Genomic DNA, 16,109 nt, shown 5'->3' with positions numbered 1-16,109 from the left:
GAAAGGTCCTACTTGAGTAAAAGTACATAAGTATTAGCAGCAAAGTGTACTTAAAGTATTTGAGTAAAAGTACTGTGAGTACTATTTTACATGTAATCAAACATCTCCAGGCATGAACACTGAACACTTTCAGGAGTTTGGAGTCGTATTAACTGTAATTTTAGCAGCCAAACTCTCCCTGCTGTCCACTAGAAGTGATGCAACAAGAACTCTGATCCAAATAGAAATATTTCTGTCAGTAAAACAGACAATCTTCATGAACTAGACTGTTATAGTTGGCTAAAATCTGAAATCTGATATAATACATATGTCATATATCGGTCCAACAAAATCATACTGGTCTTTTCTGTTTCAGTAGGTCTCATCTCCTTCAGGAAAATATGACGTCACACAGCAGCATGTCTACTATAAAATCATCCTGAGCCTGAAAAGGACATCAGACTGTCACAAACTAAATAAGCAATATTTGAATTAAACATATCCTGCAGGCTGCACCTGTTTTTATTGCTCCTTTACGTCAGTTATGTTCGTTCAGTAACTGATAGGTTTAAATTGTCTATTCGTGTCTTATTCTGTGACAGACAGACGCTGCTGTAGATCTATAATGAAATGATAAAACATTAGAGCAGTTATCAGGTGTTTTCCTTCCAACTATCAATATGTAGATATTATAAAGTAAAAGTTTAAACTGGAGCCACGTTAGCCAAATGTGCCAAATAACCTTTAAAACTGCTCCTCTACCTGGAATGAATCAGCGCTTTATAATCCCTCCCTCTTCTTCTTGCTCTCAAACACAACAAGCTCCACTCTGTGCTCATATTTCCTTGTTCCCTCCCCTTCAGATCTACAGTTTGAAGATGGGTGTAACCAACATATAAAGTAGCACAAGAGCTGTCAGGCTCCATTTATTGCAGAAACAGGTGTTGTTCAGATCAAAGTTCAAACTTGTGTCACTTCTCAGAAAGTGAACCTCAGACAGTCGTTGCCACTGAGAGCTGAAATGGCGCAGAAAGGACATCAGCTTTACCGAGAAACGTTCTCTTGTTCCATCTGTCTGGATCTACTGAAGGATCCGGTGACTATTCCCTGTGGACACAGCTACTGCATGAGCTGTATTAAAGGCTTCTGGGATGAAGAGGATCAGAGGAAGATCTACAGCTGCCCTCAGTGCAGACAAACCTTCACACCGAGGCCTGTCCTGGTGAAAAACACCATGTTAGCAGCTTTAGTGGAGCGGCTGAAGAAGACTGGACTACAAGCTGCTCCTGCTGATCACTGCTATGCTGGACCTGAAGATGTGGCCTGTGATGTCTGCACTGGGAGGAAGCTGAAAGCTCTCAAGTCCTGTCTGGTGTGTCTGGCCTCTTACTGCGAGACTCACCTCCAGTTTCATTATGAATCACCTAGATTTAAAAAACACAAGCTGGTCGACCCCTCGGAGAAGCTCCAGGAGAACATCTGCTCTCGTCATAATGAGGTGATGAAGATGTTCTGCCGTACTGATCAGCAGAGTATCTGTTATCTCTGCTCTGTGGAGGAACATAAAGGCCACGACACGGTCTCAGCTGCAGCAGAAAGGACTGAGAGGCAGAGAGAGCTCGAGGTGAGTCGACAAAACATCCAGCAGAGAATCCAGGACAGAGAGAAAGATGTGAAGCTGCTTCAACAGGAGGTGGAGGCCGTCAAACGCTCTGCTGATAAAGCAGTGAAGGACAGTGAGAAGATCTTCATTGAGCTGATCAGTCTCATCCAGAAAAGAAGCTCTGATGTGAAGCAGCAGATCAGATCCCAGCAGGAAACTGAAGTGAGACGAGTCAAAGAGCTTCAGGAGAAGCTGGAGCAGGAGATCACTGAGCTGAAGAGGAAAGACGCTGAACTGAAGCAGCTCTCACACACAGAGGATCACAACCAGTTTCTACACAACTACCCCTCACTGTCACAACTCAGTGCATCTACAGACTCATCCAGCATCAATATCCGTCCTCTGAGATACTTTGAGGATGTGACAGCAGCTGTGTCAGAGCTCAGAGATAAACTACAGGACGTCCTGAGGGAGAAATGGACAAACATCTCACTGACAGTGACTGAAGTGGACGTTTTACTGTCAGAAGCAGAACCCAAGACCAGAGCTGGATTCTTAAAATATTCATGTGAAATCACACTGGATCCAAACACAGTGAACAAAAAGCTGTTATTATCTGAGGGGAACAGAAAAGCAACATACATGAGTCAACAACAGTCTTATTCTCGTCATCCAGACAGATTCACTGGGTGGCAGCAGGTCCTGAGTAGAGAGAGTCTGACTGGACGTTGTTACTGGGAGGTGGAGTGGAGAGGGGGAGGAGTTGGTGTGGCAGTCACATACAAGAATATCAGCAGAGCAGGAAACTCAAAGGAATGTGGATTTGGATTTAATGACAAATCTTGGAAGTTACATCGTAACACTAACAGTTATGAATTTTGGTTCAACAACATCTCAACTCGTGTCTCAGGTCCTGGTTCCTCCAGAGTAGGAGTGTACCTGGATCACACAGCAGGTATTCTGTCCTTCTACAGCGTCTCTGAAACCATGACTCTCCTCCACAGAGTCAAGACCACATTCACTCAGCCTCTCTATGCTGGACTTTGTCCTTATTATTATGATGGAGACACAGCTGAGTTGTGTAAACTCAAATAGACAGAAGTCATTTCAGACTTCATGTGTCAGATTCTCTTGAAATTCTTCATGTTTTTGTCTCCATTGTTTGTGAGAGCTCGTTGCTGTGGTGTTTCTGAACTGCACAGAGATCAGCTGTCAATCAAACTGGGATTGTCAACACTTATTTTCTTTTCATTTGTTGTTCTTTTAATGTTTTCAGTTTCTTTAAATGTGACTTTTTGCTGTGTGTTTTTATCCATGGAGGCTATCACTGCTCACAATGATGTTTTTAACCTTCACTGACGTTTCTTCAGATGAAAATGTGAACTTCTCTTTGTTCTAAATGTTAGTTTCATGTTTGTATTGATGTATTTGTGTGCTGTTGTTTCTCTTCCACTTCAGCGTCTTAAACAGAGAAAACAGCAGAACTTCCTTCATCATTGATATTTTGTTCTCATCACTTTGTAAATTCATAAAGAAATGTACAATCAAACTGTAATTATCATGATAATAATCATTTATTGTGTTCTTGTACATTCTGGGTTAAACTAACTGATTGTGTGGATGAAGTGAATCTGTACATGAAATCATTGAACAAGAGTCATTTAACAGACTTTACTGATCAGATGTGTGAACAATGTGAAGCTTTACATAATCAATAAAGTTATTATTTCAACAGTGAGCAAAGTGTTTTCTTCTGTCTTCATCTCAGGATCTCATTCAAAGCTTGTGGAGAAAATGTGAAACTAAAATGAGAGTTTATTTGAGGCAGTTTTCCTCCTGAAACACCACAAAGTACAGAGTTCATGTTCAGAGCAGACAAACGTTTGTCAGTCAGTCTCTATAATCTATAACAATACATATATAACAAACTGATCAAATGTTTTATGTGTAAAATATTGATCTGATAGAAATATTATTAGTACTACACAATTTTGATGATGAATGATGATGATCCTGATGTTGATCAGTATTAGTAAGTTGAGATTGGTGATGATGATGATTTGATGATTATTATTATGCCTAAAAATTATTACACTAATTAGCTTCAATAGTACGATGATGTTGATTTTTATACAGATGATTATTATTATTATTATTGTTATTACACATGTTAATAGGATGACGATGATGATATTGATGGGATTTGTTACTCACTTTTTTAATTTACTGATTTTATTTACTAACTGGTTTCCATTATTTATTTATTTATCTTCTATCATGTTTCATTTTATAAAACCAAAGGATAGCTCTGCATGATGGAACATCTCATACTGGTGGCTGAGGAGGCTTGGGGGGCCTGACTGGTTTGGACAGCTTAGTGTCTGAGGGTCGAATCTCCATTTAAACCCCCTTCAAATAGAAAGTTGCTCCTCAGACCCAAATGATCAGACCCCTCCTGTAGGGGTGGGGGCTGTTCTAGAGGGGATCTGACCTGCAACAGGCCGGTAACCTCCTAGCAAGGAAGGGGGAGGAGGAGAGAAAGGGGAGTATAATAACTTAGACATAATTAAAAATGGGGAAAAAATAAATAAATACAAATCTGCCCTGGTCCAGCTGTTCTGACCCGTCCTGGTTTCACCTTGGCGCCCCTTCATCTTTGGACCCAACCAGAGATGCCCCTGAACAGCACTGTAGCTTTCTTCTTTCTTTTTTTCACTTCTTTCTTCTTCTTCTTCTTCTTTTTTCTCTTCTGTCCCTTCTGCACTCCGTCCTCACTATATCCTCACACACACAAACACACACACACACACACACACACACACACACGATTGAACATTTATTGAAACCATGTGAGAAGTTTAGAGGGAAAAATCACTATTTGGTGGAGCTGTTTACAACTCATAGACATCAATGCTCATATAGAACAAATGTGACTGTTCTGCATAAACTTCTCTCATGACTGACAGTTGAATGCAGACTCCTTGTTAGCCTTCTCTCATTTTTTAGGAAGGTTTTATCCTCAAGAATCCTACATTCATTTTTAGCTGATCAATTAGTGTATATAGAAAACAGTGACACTCATTTCACCAGACAGGCACTAGGTGGCGACCTGGTACTTCCTCAAACTAGAAATAATAATTTATAATCTACAGTGTGCTAAAGAGCCATATTATAATTGGAACAAGCTACCAGCATCCACAAGGTTAGTACAGAATAAACATAGATTTGAAAAGACACTGAAAAGTGAACTATTGCAGATGAACATATGATTGACTGTTGTTTTAATGTTTTTGTTTTTCTCCTATATTTATCTTCTTCTTTTAAACTTTTTTTTTATTTCACTATCTTCGTGAATGGGTAAACAGTTAATTTAATGTTGTGCTAAGTCGTCAAAGTCAGCATGAATTTAAGACTTTTCTCATGCTTTCTATTAGTTTATCATCATTGTTAACAACTCCTTTTCTTATTTTAATTTATTATCAATGACACTCTGTATTTGTGTTCTGTTGTAATCATTTTCTTGTGAAGACCCCAGGAAGACTAGCGACCATTAAACTGGCAGCTAAAAGGGATCCTAAAAAAACCATAAAACAATAAAAACAATAAAACATCTGAAATGTGACTCCGTATACGCACACTTTTTGTAAGACGTAAAAAGCCAAAAAGGTTGGAAACCACTGGTTTCATCTTTAACAATGTGTTGTATTTTAAAAGCTTGTTATATTATCCATTGTGTCCAATCTTCATCTGAAAAGGAACTAAAGCTGTCAAATAAATGTAGTGGAGTAGAAAGTATAATATTTCCCTCTGAAATGTAGTGGAGTGGAAGTGTGACAGACAGACGCTGCTGTAGATCTATAATCAAATGATGAAACATTAGAGCAGTTATCAGGTGTTTTCCTTCCAGCTATCAATATGTAGAAATTGTAAAGTAACAGTTTAAACTGTTAATTAATTGTACATAAATTTTAAATTTAACCTTTAGATTTTAAACTGTAATAATTTCTACGTATTGATAGCTGACTTCTACATATTTGACAGTGGAGACACTGTGCATCATTGACATCTCCTCAAAATAAGGTCGTAGTGAGTGAGGACGTTTAGGTGAATTAATTCCTCCGTCCTCACTGGGAGGAGCTGAGACGTGAGTGAGGGAAGCCACGTTAACCTAATGAAAAGCAGCCAGTATCCTTTTAAAACTGCTCCTCTACCTGAAAGGAATCAGCGCTTGATAAGCCCTCCCTCTTCTTCCTGATCTCAAACACAACAAGCTCCACTCTGTGCTCATATTTCCTTGTTCCCTCCCCTTCACATCTACAGTTTGAAGATGGGCGTAACCAACATGTAATGTAGCACAAGAGCTGTCAGGCTCCATTTACTGCAGAAACACGTGTTGTTCAGATCGCAGCTCAAACTTGTTTCATTTCTCAGGAAGTGAAACTCAGACAGTCGTTACCACTGAGAGCTGAAATGGCGCAGAAAGGAGTTCAGCTAGACCGAGAAACCTTCTCTTGTTCCATCTGTCTGGATCTACTGAAGGATCCGGTGACTATTCCCTGTGGACACAGCTACTGCATGAGCTGTATTAAAGGCTTCTGGGATGAAGAGGATCAGTGGGAGATCTACAGCTGCCCTCGGTGCAGACAGACCTTCACACCGAGGCCTGTCCTGGGGAAAAACACCATGTTAGCAGCATTAGTGGAGCAGTTGAAGAAGACTGGACTCCAAGCTGCTCCTGCTGATCACTGCTATGCTGGACCTGAAGATGTGGCCTGTGATGTCTGCACTGGGAGGAAGCTGAAAGCCCACAAGTCCTGTCTGGTGTGTCTGGCCTCTTACTGTGAGAAACATCTTCAGTTTCATTATGAATCACCTAGATTTATAAAACACAAGCTGGTCGACCCCTCAGAGAAGCTCCAGGAGAACATCTGCTCTCGTCATGATGAGGTGATGAAGATGTTCTGTCGTACTGATCAGCAGAGTATCTGTTATCTCTGCTCTGTGGATGAACATAAAGGCCACGACACAGTCTCAGCTACAGCAGAAAGGACTGAGAGGCAGAGAGAGCTCGAGGTGAGTCGACAAAACATCCAGCAGAGAATCCAGGACAGAGAGAAAGATGTGAAGCTGCTTCAACAGGAGGTGGAGGCCGTCAATCGCTCTGCTGATAAAGCAGTGGAGGACAGTGAGAAGATCTTCACTGAGCTGATCCGTCTCATCCAGAAAAGAAGCTCTGATGTGAAGCAGCAGATCAGATCCCAGCAGGAAACTGAAGTGAGTCGAGTCAAAGAGCTTCAGGAGAAGCTGGAGCAGGAGATCACTGAGCTGAAGAGGAAAGATGCTGAACTGAAGCAGCTCTCACACACAGAGGATCACAACCAGTTTCTACACAACTACCCCTCACTGTCACAACTCAGTGCATCTACAGACTCATCCAGCATCAATATCCGTCCTCTGAGATACTTTGAGGATGTGACAGCAGCTGTGTCAGAGCTCAGAGATCAACTACAGGACATCCTGAGGGAGAAAAGGCAAACATCAAACATCTCACTGACAGTGACTGAAGTGGATGTTTTACTGTCAGAAGCAGAACCCAAGACCAGAGCTGGATTCTTAAAATATTCATGTGAAATCACACTGGATCCAAACACAGCAAACACATGGCTGTTATTGTCTGAGGGGAACAGAAAAGCAACATACATAAACCAACAAAAGTCTTATTCTAGTCACCCAGACAGATTCACTGTTTATTATCAGGTCCTGAGTAGAGAGAGTCTGACTGGACGTTGTTACTGGGAGGTGGAGTGGAGCGGGAGAGGAGTTTATGTAGCAGTCGCATACAAGAATATCAGCAGAGCAGGAAACTCAAAGGAATGTCAATTTGGATTTAATGACAAATCTTGGATGTTAGATTGTTTTGCTAACAGTTATACATTTTGGTTCAACAACATCCAAACTCGTGTCTCAGGTCCTGGTTCCTCCAGAGTAGGAGTGTACCTGGATCACACAGCAGGTATTCTGTCCTTCTACAGCGTCTCTGAAACCATGACTCTCCTCCACAGAGTCCAGACCACATTCACTCAGCCTCTCTATGCTGGACTTCGGCTTTGTTATAATGATGGAGTCACAGCTGAGTTGTGTAAACTCAAATAGACAGAAGTCATTTCAGACTTCATGTGTCAGATTCTGTTGTAATTCTTCATGTTTTTGTCTCCATTGTTTCTGAGAGCTCGTTGCTGTGGTGTTTCTGAACTGTACAGAGATCAGCTGTCAATCAAACTGGGATTGTCAACACTTATTTTCTTTTCATTTGTTTTTCTTTTAATGTTTTCAGTCTCATTAAATGTGACTTTTTCCTGTGTGGTTTTATCCATGGAGGCTATCACTGCTCATGATGATGTTTTTAACCTTCACTGACGTTTCTTCAGATGAAAATGTGAACTTCTCTTTGTTCTAAATGTTAGTTTCATGTTTGTATTGATGTATTTGTGTGCTGTTGTTTCTCTTCCACTTCAGTGTCTTAAACAGAGAAAACAGCAGAACTTCCTTCATCATTGATATTTTGTTCTCATCACTTTGTAAATTCATGAAGAAATGTACAATCAAACTGTAATTATCATGATAATAATCATTTATTATGTTCTTGTACATTCTGGGTTAAACAAACTGATTGTGTGGATGAAGTGAATCTGTACATGAAATCATTGAACAAGAGTCATTTAACAGACTTTACTGATCAGATGTGTGAACAATCTGAAGCTTTACATAATCAATAAAGTTATTATTTCAACAGTGAGCAAAGTGTTTTCTTCTGTCTTCATCTCAGGATCTCATTCAAAGGTTGTGGAGAAAATGTGAAATTAAAATGAGAGTTTATTTGAGGCAGTTTTCCTCCTGAAACACCACAAAGTACAGAGTTCATGTTCAGAGCAGACAAACGTTTGTCAGTCAGTCTCTGTACTTTCAGCTTTCTTCACTAAAACATTTTAATGCTTTCAACACATTATACTGTTGAATAGTCTAATCTATAACAATACATATATAACAGACTGATCAAATGTTTTGTGTGTAATATATTGATCTGGAATATTATTAATATTCCACAATTTATTAATGATGAATGATGATGATTGTGATGATTAGCATTATTGTTATATAAATTATTATTAGTAGGTTGAGATTGGTGATGATGATATGATGATTATTATGCTTAAATGCTTAAATATTATATATTATATACACTGATCATCTCTAATAGTACGATGATGTTGTTTTTTTTTACAGACGATTATTACTATTATTGTTATTATACATGTTAATAGGATGACTATGATATTCATGGTATTTTTTATTCACTTTTTTAATTAGGGACCGAGCCCAAAAGGCAGAGGACTACTGTAAAACAGTAGTCCTCGCCTAAGGGCGAAGACCCTATTGTTAGGGCCTGAGCCCCAAAGGGGCGAAGACCCTATTGTATTTCGTGTGTTTGTTTCTTTCTTCTTTTAATTGTGTGATTGCTTGAAGCAATCATACATTGTTCTTCTCACTCTTTATTCTTATTTCGTCTTCCGTACGTTTTTTGCTGCGTTTCAAGGGGTCAGTAGAGATGAAGGAGTCCAGGTGATGTCGATCTGCTTAATGAGCTGAACTGAACTGCTTGTTTGTCAATTCATGCAATTGACAGGCTAAATACCAGAATCTGGCCTGACATTACTGTGTGACATGTTAGCTCAATACATAGCATGTCTGTCTTACAAACATGACGGTTTAGGTTCAGTTCCACCCATTGCTGATTTTAATCTTGCTAGATTTTTCAATAGTGTTCAGCTTCCAGTTATGCAATCTAAATTCGCTTTCAGCAATCACACGCAATTTCTACAGAAATTGCATTTTCTAGTTCTTTCTTTATTATTACGCCACTTAAACCCTAAATTCAAACTTTAATACATGACTTATGGCACTGTGCTGAAAAAAAAGCTGTTAAAAACTTTGTAATAACTCGAACGGTTTGGATTTTATAAGCCCTGAAATTTGCAGTGCCACATCACACCTTACAATGTAAAACAATGGGGAGGCAATCTATGGGCATGAACTTTGTGTCAAACAGAGGCTTCTGACATCTAAACTATAAGTCTGACCACTTTCAAACCTGTATCAATGGATTCGCCACAAAATTTCCTACTAAAATATGATTTTTAATGTTAGATTTGGCCAAAGTCATGGGATTGATGAGGATATTTCACAAGAAGCATAATCTAAAATCCTCCTCTCCAACTGCTCCTGGTGATGTCACTCCCTCAGTGCTGTGAAACATTCTGCAATACACACTCATTATAAAATCACAGGAGGAGCAAGAAAAGACTTTAAAACTCGCACTCTAATATCTCAAAAACAATAAAAGATAGAAAAAACATGTAAATTCAAGATTTGTAGGTCAAAGTCTTGTGACCCATTTAAAGTTCAAATGAAGTTTGTATCTAAAACTATGTGGAAGCAGTAAATGTTCAAAAAGGTGTGGGTTCGCTCACACTCTCCATTCAAATCAAACTTTGACCAGATCATGTGGGTTAAAAGTCTTTCCTTTTCTAAAAATAGACTTGATGAAAATTAGGAAAATAATTTGTTTTACACACAAACTCATCAAGAGTTTTCAGTTCACCAACTGAAATTCAAGTGAATGGGCCCAAAACTTGCATGACTTTGATGACACAGGTGTGAGCAGAAAATTCTCATCCTGTCAATCAATCTTTCAAAATAAAAGCACACCACACTTGTAATAAATATCCCTCATTTTTAAAAAGCAAAATGATCTGTCCCCAATGGGCCACAGTGCGAGGTCCCGACCAACACTGCTTGCAGCTTTGATTTACTTATTTTATTTACCAACTAGTTTGCATCATTTATTTATCTTCTATCATGTTTCACTTTATAAAACCAAAGGATAGCTCTGCATGATCACATACTGTTGGGCTTTAATACTTTCATACTTTAAATATGTTACTTTAATACTTAAAACTTTATATACAGTTAGCTAGTTTAGTGCAGTGGTTCCCAACCTAGGGGTAAAATATGTAGTTTACTTGCTGGAGGTGTGCTCGCTGTCTGCAGCTCTTCATCAAACATCATCATCACTGTGGCTGTTTCTGCTTGTACTATTCCTCCCTGCATTATTTCTAATTGATCCCGCTCAACAAACAGCTCCAAATATCTCCATATGTTGTTGTTTTAACCGGTTTTTAGCGGTGCTAATGAAGCTCCACTAATTCAGTGAGGAACATCTGTAACTTCCTGTAAATTCTTCACAATAAAACCCTCCCAATATTTAGTAATTTAAAAGTTTTTAATTTTTTTAAGCAGCAAAAAATTAGCAGGAAATGTTTGGTTTGCGTCAGCGATAACTTTACACAACTCTGTTATATAAAGCTGGTACAACGTCATCAGTCAGTGACTCACTCACTTACTCATTCTCTCACTCACACACATTCCTGTGTGTCAGGCTTTCTCCACTGATGCAGTCCAGCCAACAAAGGAGTGTCACCTTACCTTTGCAAGTACAACTGTGCTCTTGCAGTTTACCGGCTTGTGAATTAGCAGATCTTACACCCAGCCACTGCAAAACTGTTCATGAGCTTCTACGGACTTTTACACTTTGCACTCAGTCCAAAAACAAGACAGTTTATAATGTCTGGGTATGTGAGTGGAGGTACTGCATCGGGGTCTGTAATCCAGACTTTGGCTGCTAAATCATATGGATCTATGTTGTTTATCGCGTTTAGTTTCTCCAAATACCGTTGCTTTGCATTGCGATTCAATTTCTCCCAGTAGGGACCCATTTCTTTCTCTGTTCCCCTCTCCATTAGATTTGACCGATTTTAACCAACTTCTTAGCCAAACAAAACAGAAGGTAAGCAGTTTATCACTGTAGCAGTTACAGGTAACAGTGCGTGTTCCTCACAAGATGGCGCCCCTGTTCCAACATGCAACGTGGCGTGACATACCTTCATATTCCCTATACTTCTACTGCAGCTCAACAGGGAAACACCGTCTGAGGAAACACAAAGAGGGAATTTGATGCTAAAAAGACTGTAAATGTGTCAGATATCCACTTGATATGACTAACTCAGACTGCTGAAGCCTCATATAAGCTTCACATCAACTTTTAAATGACTGTGTGGACACACTGTGGATTTTGGCCTCCATCACTTACATTGAAAGCACATTCGAAGGGGATCTTTTAATATCCAGTATGAACAGGAGGAATGATTACAGCAAGGAAAACCTCTTTCACTGTTCATATGGACACTTGACTGTTGTTTTAAGACACACTTGAAAAATGGTGAACCGGTCCTTTAGAAGATGAAGGCAACACAGTGAGTATCTGCACCTCTATAGTTCAGCTATTATCTGAGAGCTGTTATTACTGACAACTTGAAAAACTATGAAATCATTTTTATCAAATTATCAAAATGGTTGCAAATTAATTTACTGTTGAGTAATTACTAAACAAGTAATCTTTGCAGCTATAGATGAAAGATAATGATTGTGTGTTTAGTGCCAATTGTGTAGTATGGAACGATTAATTGATTTGTTCATCCAGCCTGATAGTAAATGAGTTATTTATTTATTATTCAATAATAAATCTGTTGATAACGAGAGTAGTTATTCGTTGTAGCCCTTGTATTTTAGTCTTACCACTTTAACCTAGCATTTTTGGGGTTTTTTAGTGAATTTTTTTTGTTATTAATACAGTTGTTATTCTTAAAATGTCACTTTTTACTCGTAAGTTACAAATTACAAAATTATTTGTGCTCTGCTGTCACAAAAACACTTGGCAGGGCCCAGACAGTCCATAGATGAACTACTACATAAAAGGGATAACACAACATCAATAATATGCTCTTCACCAGGCACTGATGCAGAAACATCCGTTTAAAAAGAAGCCATTGTGTTGTTGTACAGTCTGATCTCGGTTGTAGTTGTAGTTTGGTGGCTGATCCCCTCTCTTCTTTGCTATTTTCTCCTGTGTTTTCTGTCTCACTCACAGTCCGTACGATGTTTTGGAGGCGCTTCATGATCATGACTATTTGAAGAAGCCCGTCACTGTGAGAGAGCAGCTGCAGGCCACTCAGATGGAGCTCGACTTCCTGGAGGAAATAAGCAAAGAACTGAAAAGTGAGCAGTTCTTTCTCCAGCGCTTCCAAGGTGAGCCGGAGATGATCATGTTTTACAGTGGATTCAAAGACTACAACACACTCAAAACGTTCAACTTAGCCCTTCAGCCCACAGCGGAGACTATTGGGAGATGGAGTCACGTACTAAACCTTAATAATACTGAAGAAAACGCAATGAACGCTGGCTTTGATGCGCAGCACCTGTGTCTCCTTGATCAGCTGTTCCTGTTCCTTTGCAGTGTGAGGTGGGGCTTTGTTCCTGTTGACATGTCTGAGCGGTTCCACGTGTCACAGGCCATAGTCAGGGCGACCTGTATAACGTGGTGCCAGTACTTGTTCTTTATGCTGGGAACTCTGCCAATATGGCCGAGCAGACAGGCTGTAGATGAGCTAATGCCGCTGTTCTTCAGAACGACGTTTCCCAAAACACGGGTGGTGCTGGACTCAACTAGGATCCACATCCAAACAGCAGCGTGCACAGGGAACTCTTCTGATTATAGAGGCACCACAACACTGAAGTCGCTGGTTGGTATCAGTCCCTCTGGGGCAGTCAGCTTTGTCAGCAACGTCTTCACAGCCTCCCTCTCAGATAAGGACATCATAAAAGAGTGCGGGATTATGAACCTCTTGGAGCCTGGTGATGAAGTGATGGCGAGCAAGAGCTTAGATATCAAAGACCTCCTGGATGCCATCGGAGTCAACCTCGTCATCCCAACGTTCCTTAGGCCAAAGGGACAGTTGGATGTAGACGATGTGACACACACACAAGACGTTGTCCACTTGAGAATCCACGTGGAGAGGGCGATTAGACGCACCAAAGAGTACCACATTTTTGATGATGCGGTGCTGTCCGGACTTTGTGGTTCAGTCAACCAGCTGTGGACAGTCTGTGCTCTGCTGACTAACTTTCAAGGTCCTCTGCTGTAATAATGTGTAGAGTTGTTCCAACTCTGAGATTTTATTTTTAATTCGAGGGTAAACTTCTTGGGAAGCATCATCTCGTTTTCAGGGAGGTCTTAATTTAGTAGACACTTTGCAAAGATAACAAATATATCAGGCTGAATATTTGGGGAAATATTTACAAAATTATGCACAAGATGTATAATATTTCCATTTGATAGGATGTTGCAGCCATTAAAAAACATGGAGTCTTGGGTTTGTTCGCATCACTATATAATATCATATAGCTTCAATGAAGTGTTGGAAAATATACACTGTACTTTCATACAGTGTGGACAAATATTTTCTCTCTAACTTTAGCATAATAACATGTTTATAGAATAAGGTTGGTGTTATTCTATGTTTTTCTTATTGTCAACAAATCTCATGAAAAGACTGAAACCAACCATATGTCATTCTGTCTGTTGATACTCTGACCTCCCCACCCTGTCTGTGCTCTCAGCACCAAGCTCACTGGTTTTAGTTATTACTGTTTTTAACAGTAATAACTAAAACAACTGAACTCTGTTGGTTTTAGAAAACAGTAGAAAATGTACATTTGTATGTCAATTTGAGTCGTTAGTAGGATCAAGTCATTGTTGGTTTTGGTCTTTTCTTTTGATTTGTTGACAATAAGAATCACGCAGAATATCACCAGACTTATATTTTTGGGGAAAAATCAGATTATTATGTACAATCATATAGATATGTGTGTCGATATGAAGGCCATTTTTAAAAAGTACATGTTTTATTGATGACATGACTCAGTGTAACTATGTAAAAATGTTCACTAAATTAAACATTTAGCCAAATTGCCCCAATATCTACTTTTTAAATATAAAAATACTTTTTTATGCACAAAATCAATACCAGTATTTTTAGGTTTTTATCTTTATCAACAGTCATATTGATGAACATTTCATATTATGTTGGGAACATGTACTGTTTAGAATACTAGAAGGTAACTCTAAATTGAATTCTCAGCTATTTATTGCAAATCTTTGTCAAATTTATTGGCTAAATTTCATATTTATAAAAGCAAATTTACAAAGTTGAACTTCTTGGTTTTCACAAAGGAGGTCAAACAGTTGATTCGATTTGATTTTCCTCTAATCAAAAAGCTATAAAAAATAATTAATACTGTTTTTTTGTTTAAAATCTGTGTGTGAACTGTAACTCTACCCAGCTCAGAGTTTGTGTTACTGCATTTTTATGTTAATTTGAATCAATAATCGTTAGTGGGATCAATTCATTGTTGGTTTTGGCCTTTTCGTGGGATTTGTTGACAATAAGAATAATTCAGAATATCAGCAGACTTATATTTTAAGGGAAAAATCAGGTTGTGGTGTAAAGTCACATAGATATGTGTAGATATGGTGGCTCTTTTTAAGTACGTTTTATTGAATAAATGACTGTTAATGTAACTACATCAAAAACATTTAGCCAAATTGTCCTAATGTCTACTTCATAAATGTGAGAACACTTTTTATGCAAACATGCACAAAAGAAATACCAGTGTTATATGGGATTAACTGTGGGATGGGATTAATTGTGTCGACAATTGAACAAAATCTTCCGAGAATCAGTAATAGATAAATTGAAACCAAAATAAAATGACGTCAATGGAAAAACTTACAATAAAACTATACAAGACCGCTACATTTGATTACAATATTCTCACTTTTCTTTCACTGATTGGGGTTTCTCTTTTGCATTTGCATTTCTCGTTCAGTTTCACTGCTTCATGTTTCAGTTCTGACACAAAGCATCGACCTGTCCCTCCAAAAGTAACTGTCCAATCAGGATGCGACGGTGTAACACCTGTCCACATGAGAGCTTTGTGTCAGAAAAGAAAAATTCAGGAACAAAACCAAAAAAATGACGGCAAAAGAGAAATCCTGATGAGTGAAAGAAAAGTGAGAATATTGTAATCAAGTGTTGCACTCTAGGTTTGCCTTTGAGGTCATTTTTTGGCTTCAATTTATTTTTATTCAGCTTCATTTTTTAAAATTTATTTTATTTTATTTTATTTTATTTATGTTTCTGTTTTTTATTTTTGGGATATTTTGTTCAATTATTATGACCCAAATGTAATCCTTCAGTTTAAGGTTTGGTTTTTCTTCTTCTGTCCTGCAGGGGGCGACGTAAAGGCGTCTGTGCGTCACCTGAACCGATTTAAAACCGTAGAGGAAGACATTTGGACGTTTGGGAGGCAAAACCAAACAAATGACAGTCTTTAGTACTTTGGACACGACTGTATGGAAACGGTCAACTTTTAATATATACCGATAACCCGATAGAGAGTTTAATAAATGTGTTTTTAACCGCAATGAGGCGGTGAAACCGTTTTGCGTTTGACTTCATGGAAACCAAAGCGAATGTTGTGCTGAATGCTGTTCCTCCGTACGGACATGTCA

General features: G+C 38.7%; 2 protein-coding genes across 2 annotated transcripts; both read left to right on the top strand.

The window, feature by feature from the left end:
- Positions 1 to 341: 341 nt before the first annotated feature.
- LOC121897277 (E3 ubiquitin/ISG15 ligase TRIM25-like) lies at positions 342 to 7,796 on the top strand. Its single transcript, XM_042411671.1, has 2 exons — positions 342 to 2,665; positions 5,936 to 7,796. Exons 1-2 carry the CDS (start codon positions 1,001 to 1,003, stop codon positions 7,733 to 7,735), a joined length of 3,465 nt encoding a protein of 1,154 aa, XP_042267605.1. The 5' UTR covers positions 342 to 1,000; the 3' UTR covers positions 7,736 to 7,796.
- Positions 7,797 to 11,850: 4,054 nt separating this feature from the next.
- LOC121897760 lies at positions 11,851 to 14,535 on the top strand. Its single transcript, XM_042412474.1, has 2 exons — positions 11,851 to 11,952; positions 12,627 to 14,535. Exons 1-2 carry the CDS (start codon positions 11,939 to 11,941, stop codon positions 13,678 to 13,680), a joined length of 1,068 nt encoding a protein of 355 aa, XP_042268408.1. The 5' UTR covers positions 11,851 to 11,938; the 3' UTR covers positions 13,681 to 14,535.
- Positions 14,536 to 16,109: the final 1,574 nt, after the last annotated feature.

The sequence above is a fragment of the Thunnus maccoyii genome, chromosome 5 (genome assembly GCF_910596095.1).
Source record: "Thunnus maccoyii chromosome 5, fThuMac1.1, whole genome shotgun sequence".
NCBI classification, from domain to species: domain Eukaryota; kingdom Metazoa; phylum Chordata; class Actinopteri; order Scombriformes; family Scombridae; genus Thunnus; species Thunnus maccoyii.
The sequence above is the reverse complement of the archived record's forward strand: the minus strand, read 5'-3'. Positions and strand labels throughout refer to the sequence as shown.

What these genes read in the sequence shown, in the direction of transcription:
- LOC121897277 (XM_042411671.1), top strand. Translation starts at nt 1,001, where the DNA reads ATGGCGCAGAAAGGACATCAGCTTTACCGAGAAACGTTCTCTTGTTCC. An exon ending in GAGACACAGCTGAGTTGTGT is followed by an intron (nt 2,666 to 5,935) that starts AAACTCAAATAG and finishes CATGTAATGTAG; the next exon opens with CACAAGAGCTGTCAGGCTCC.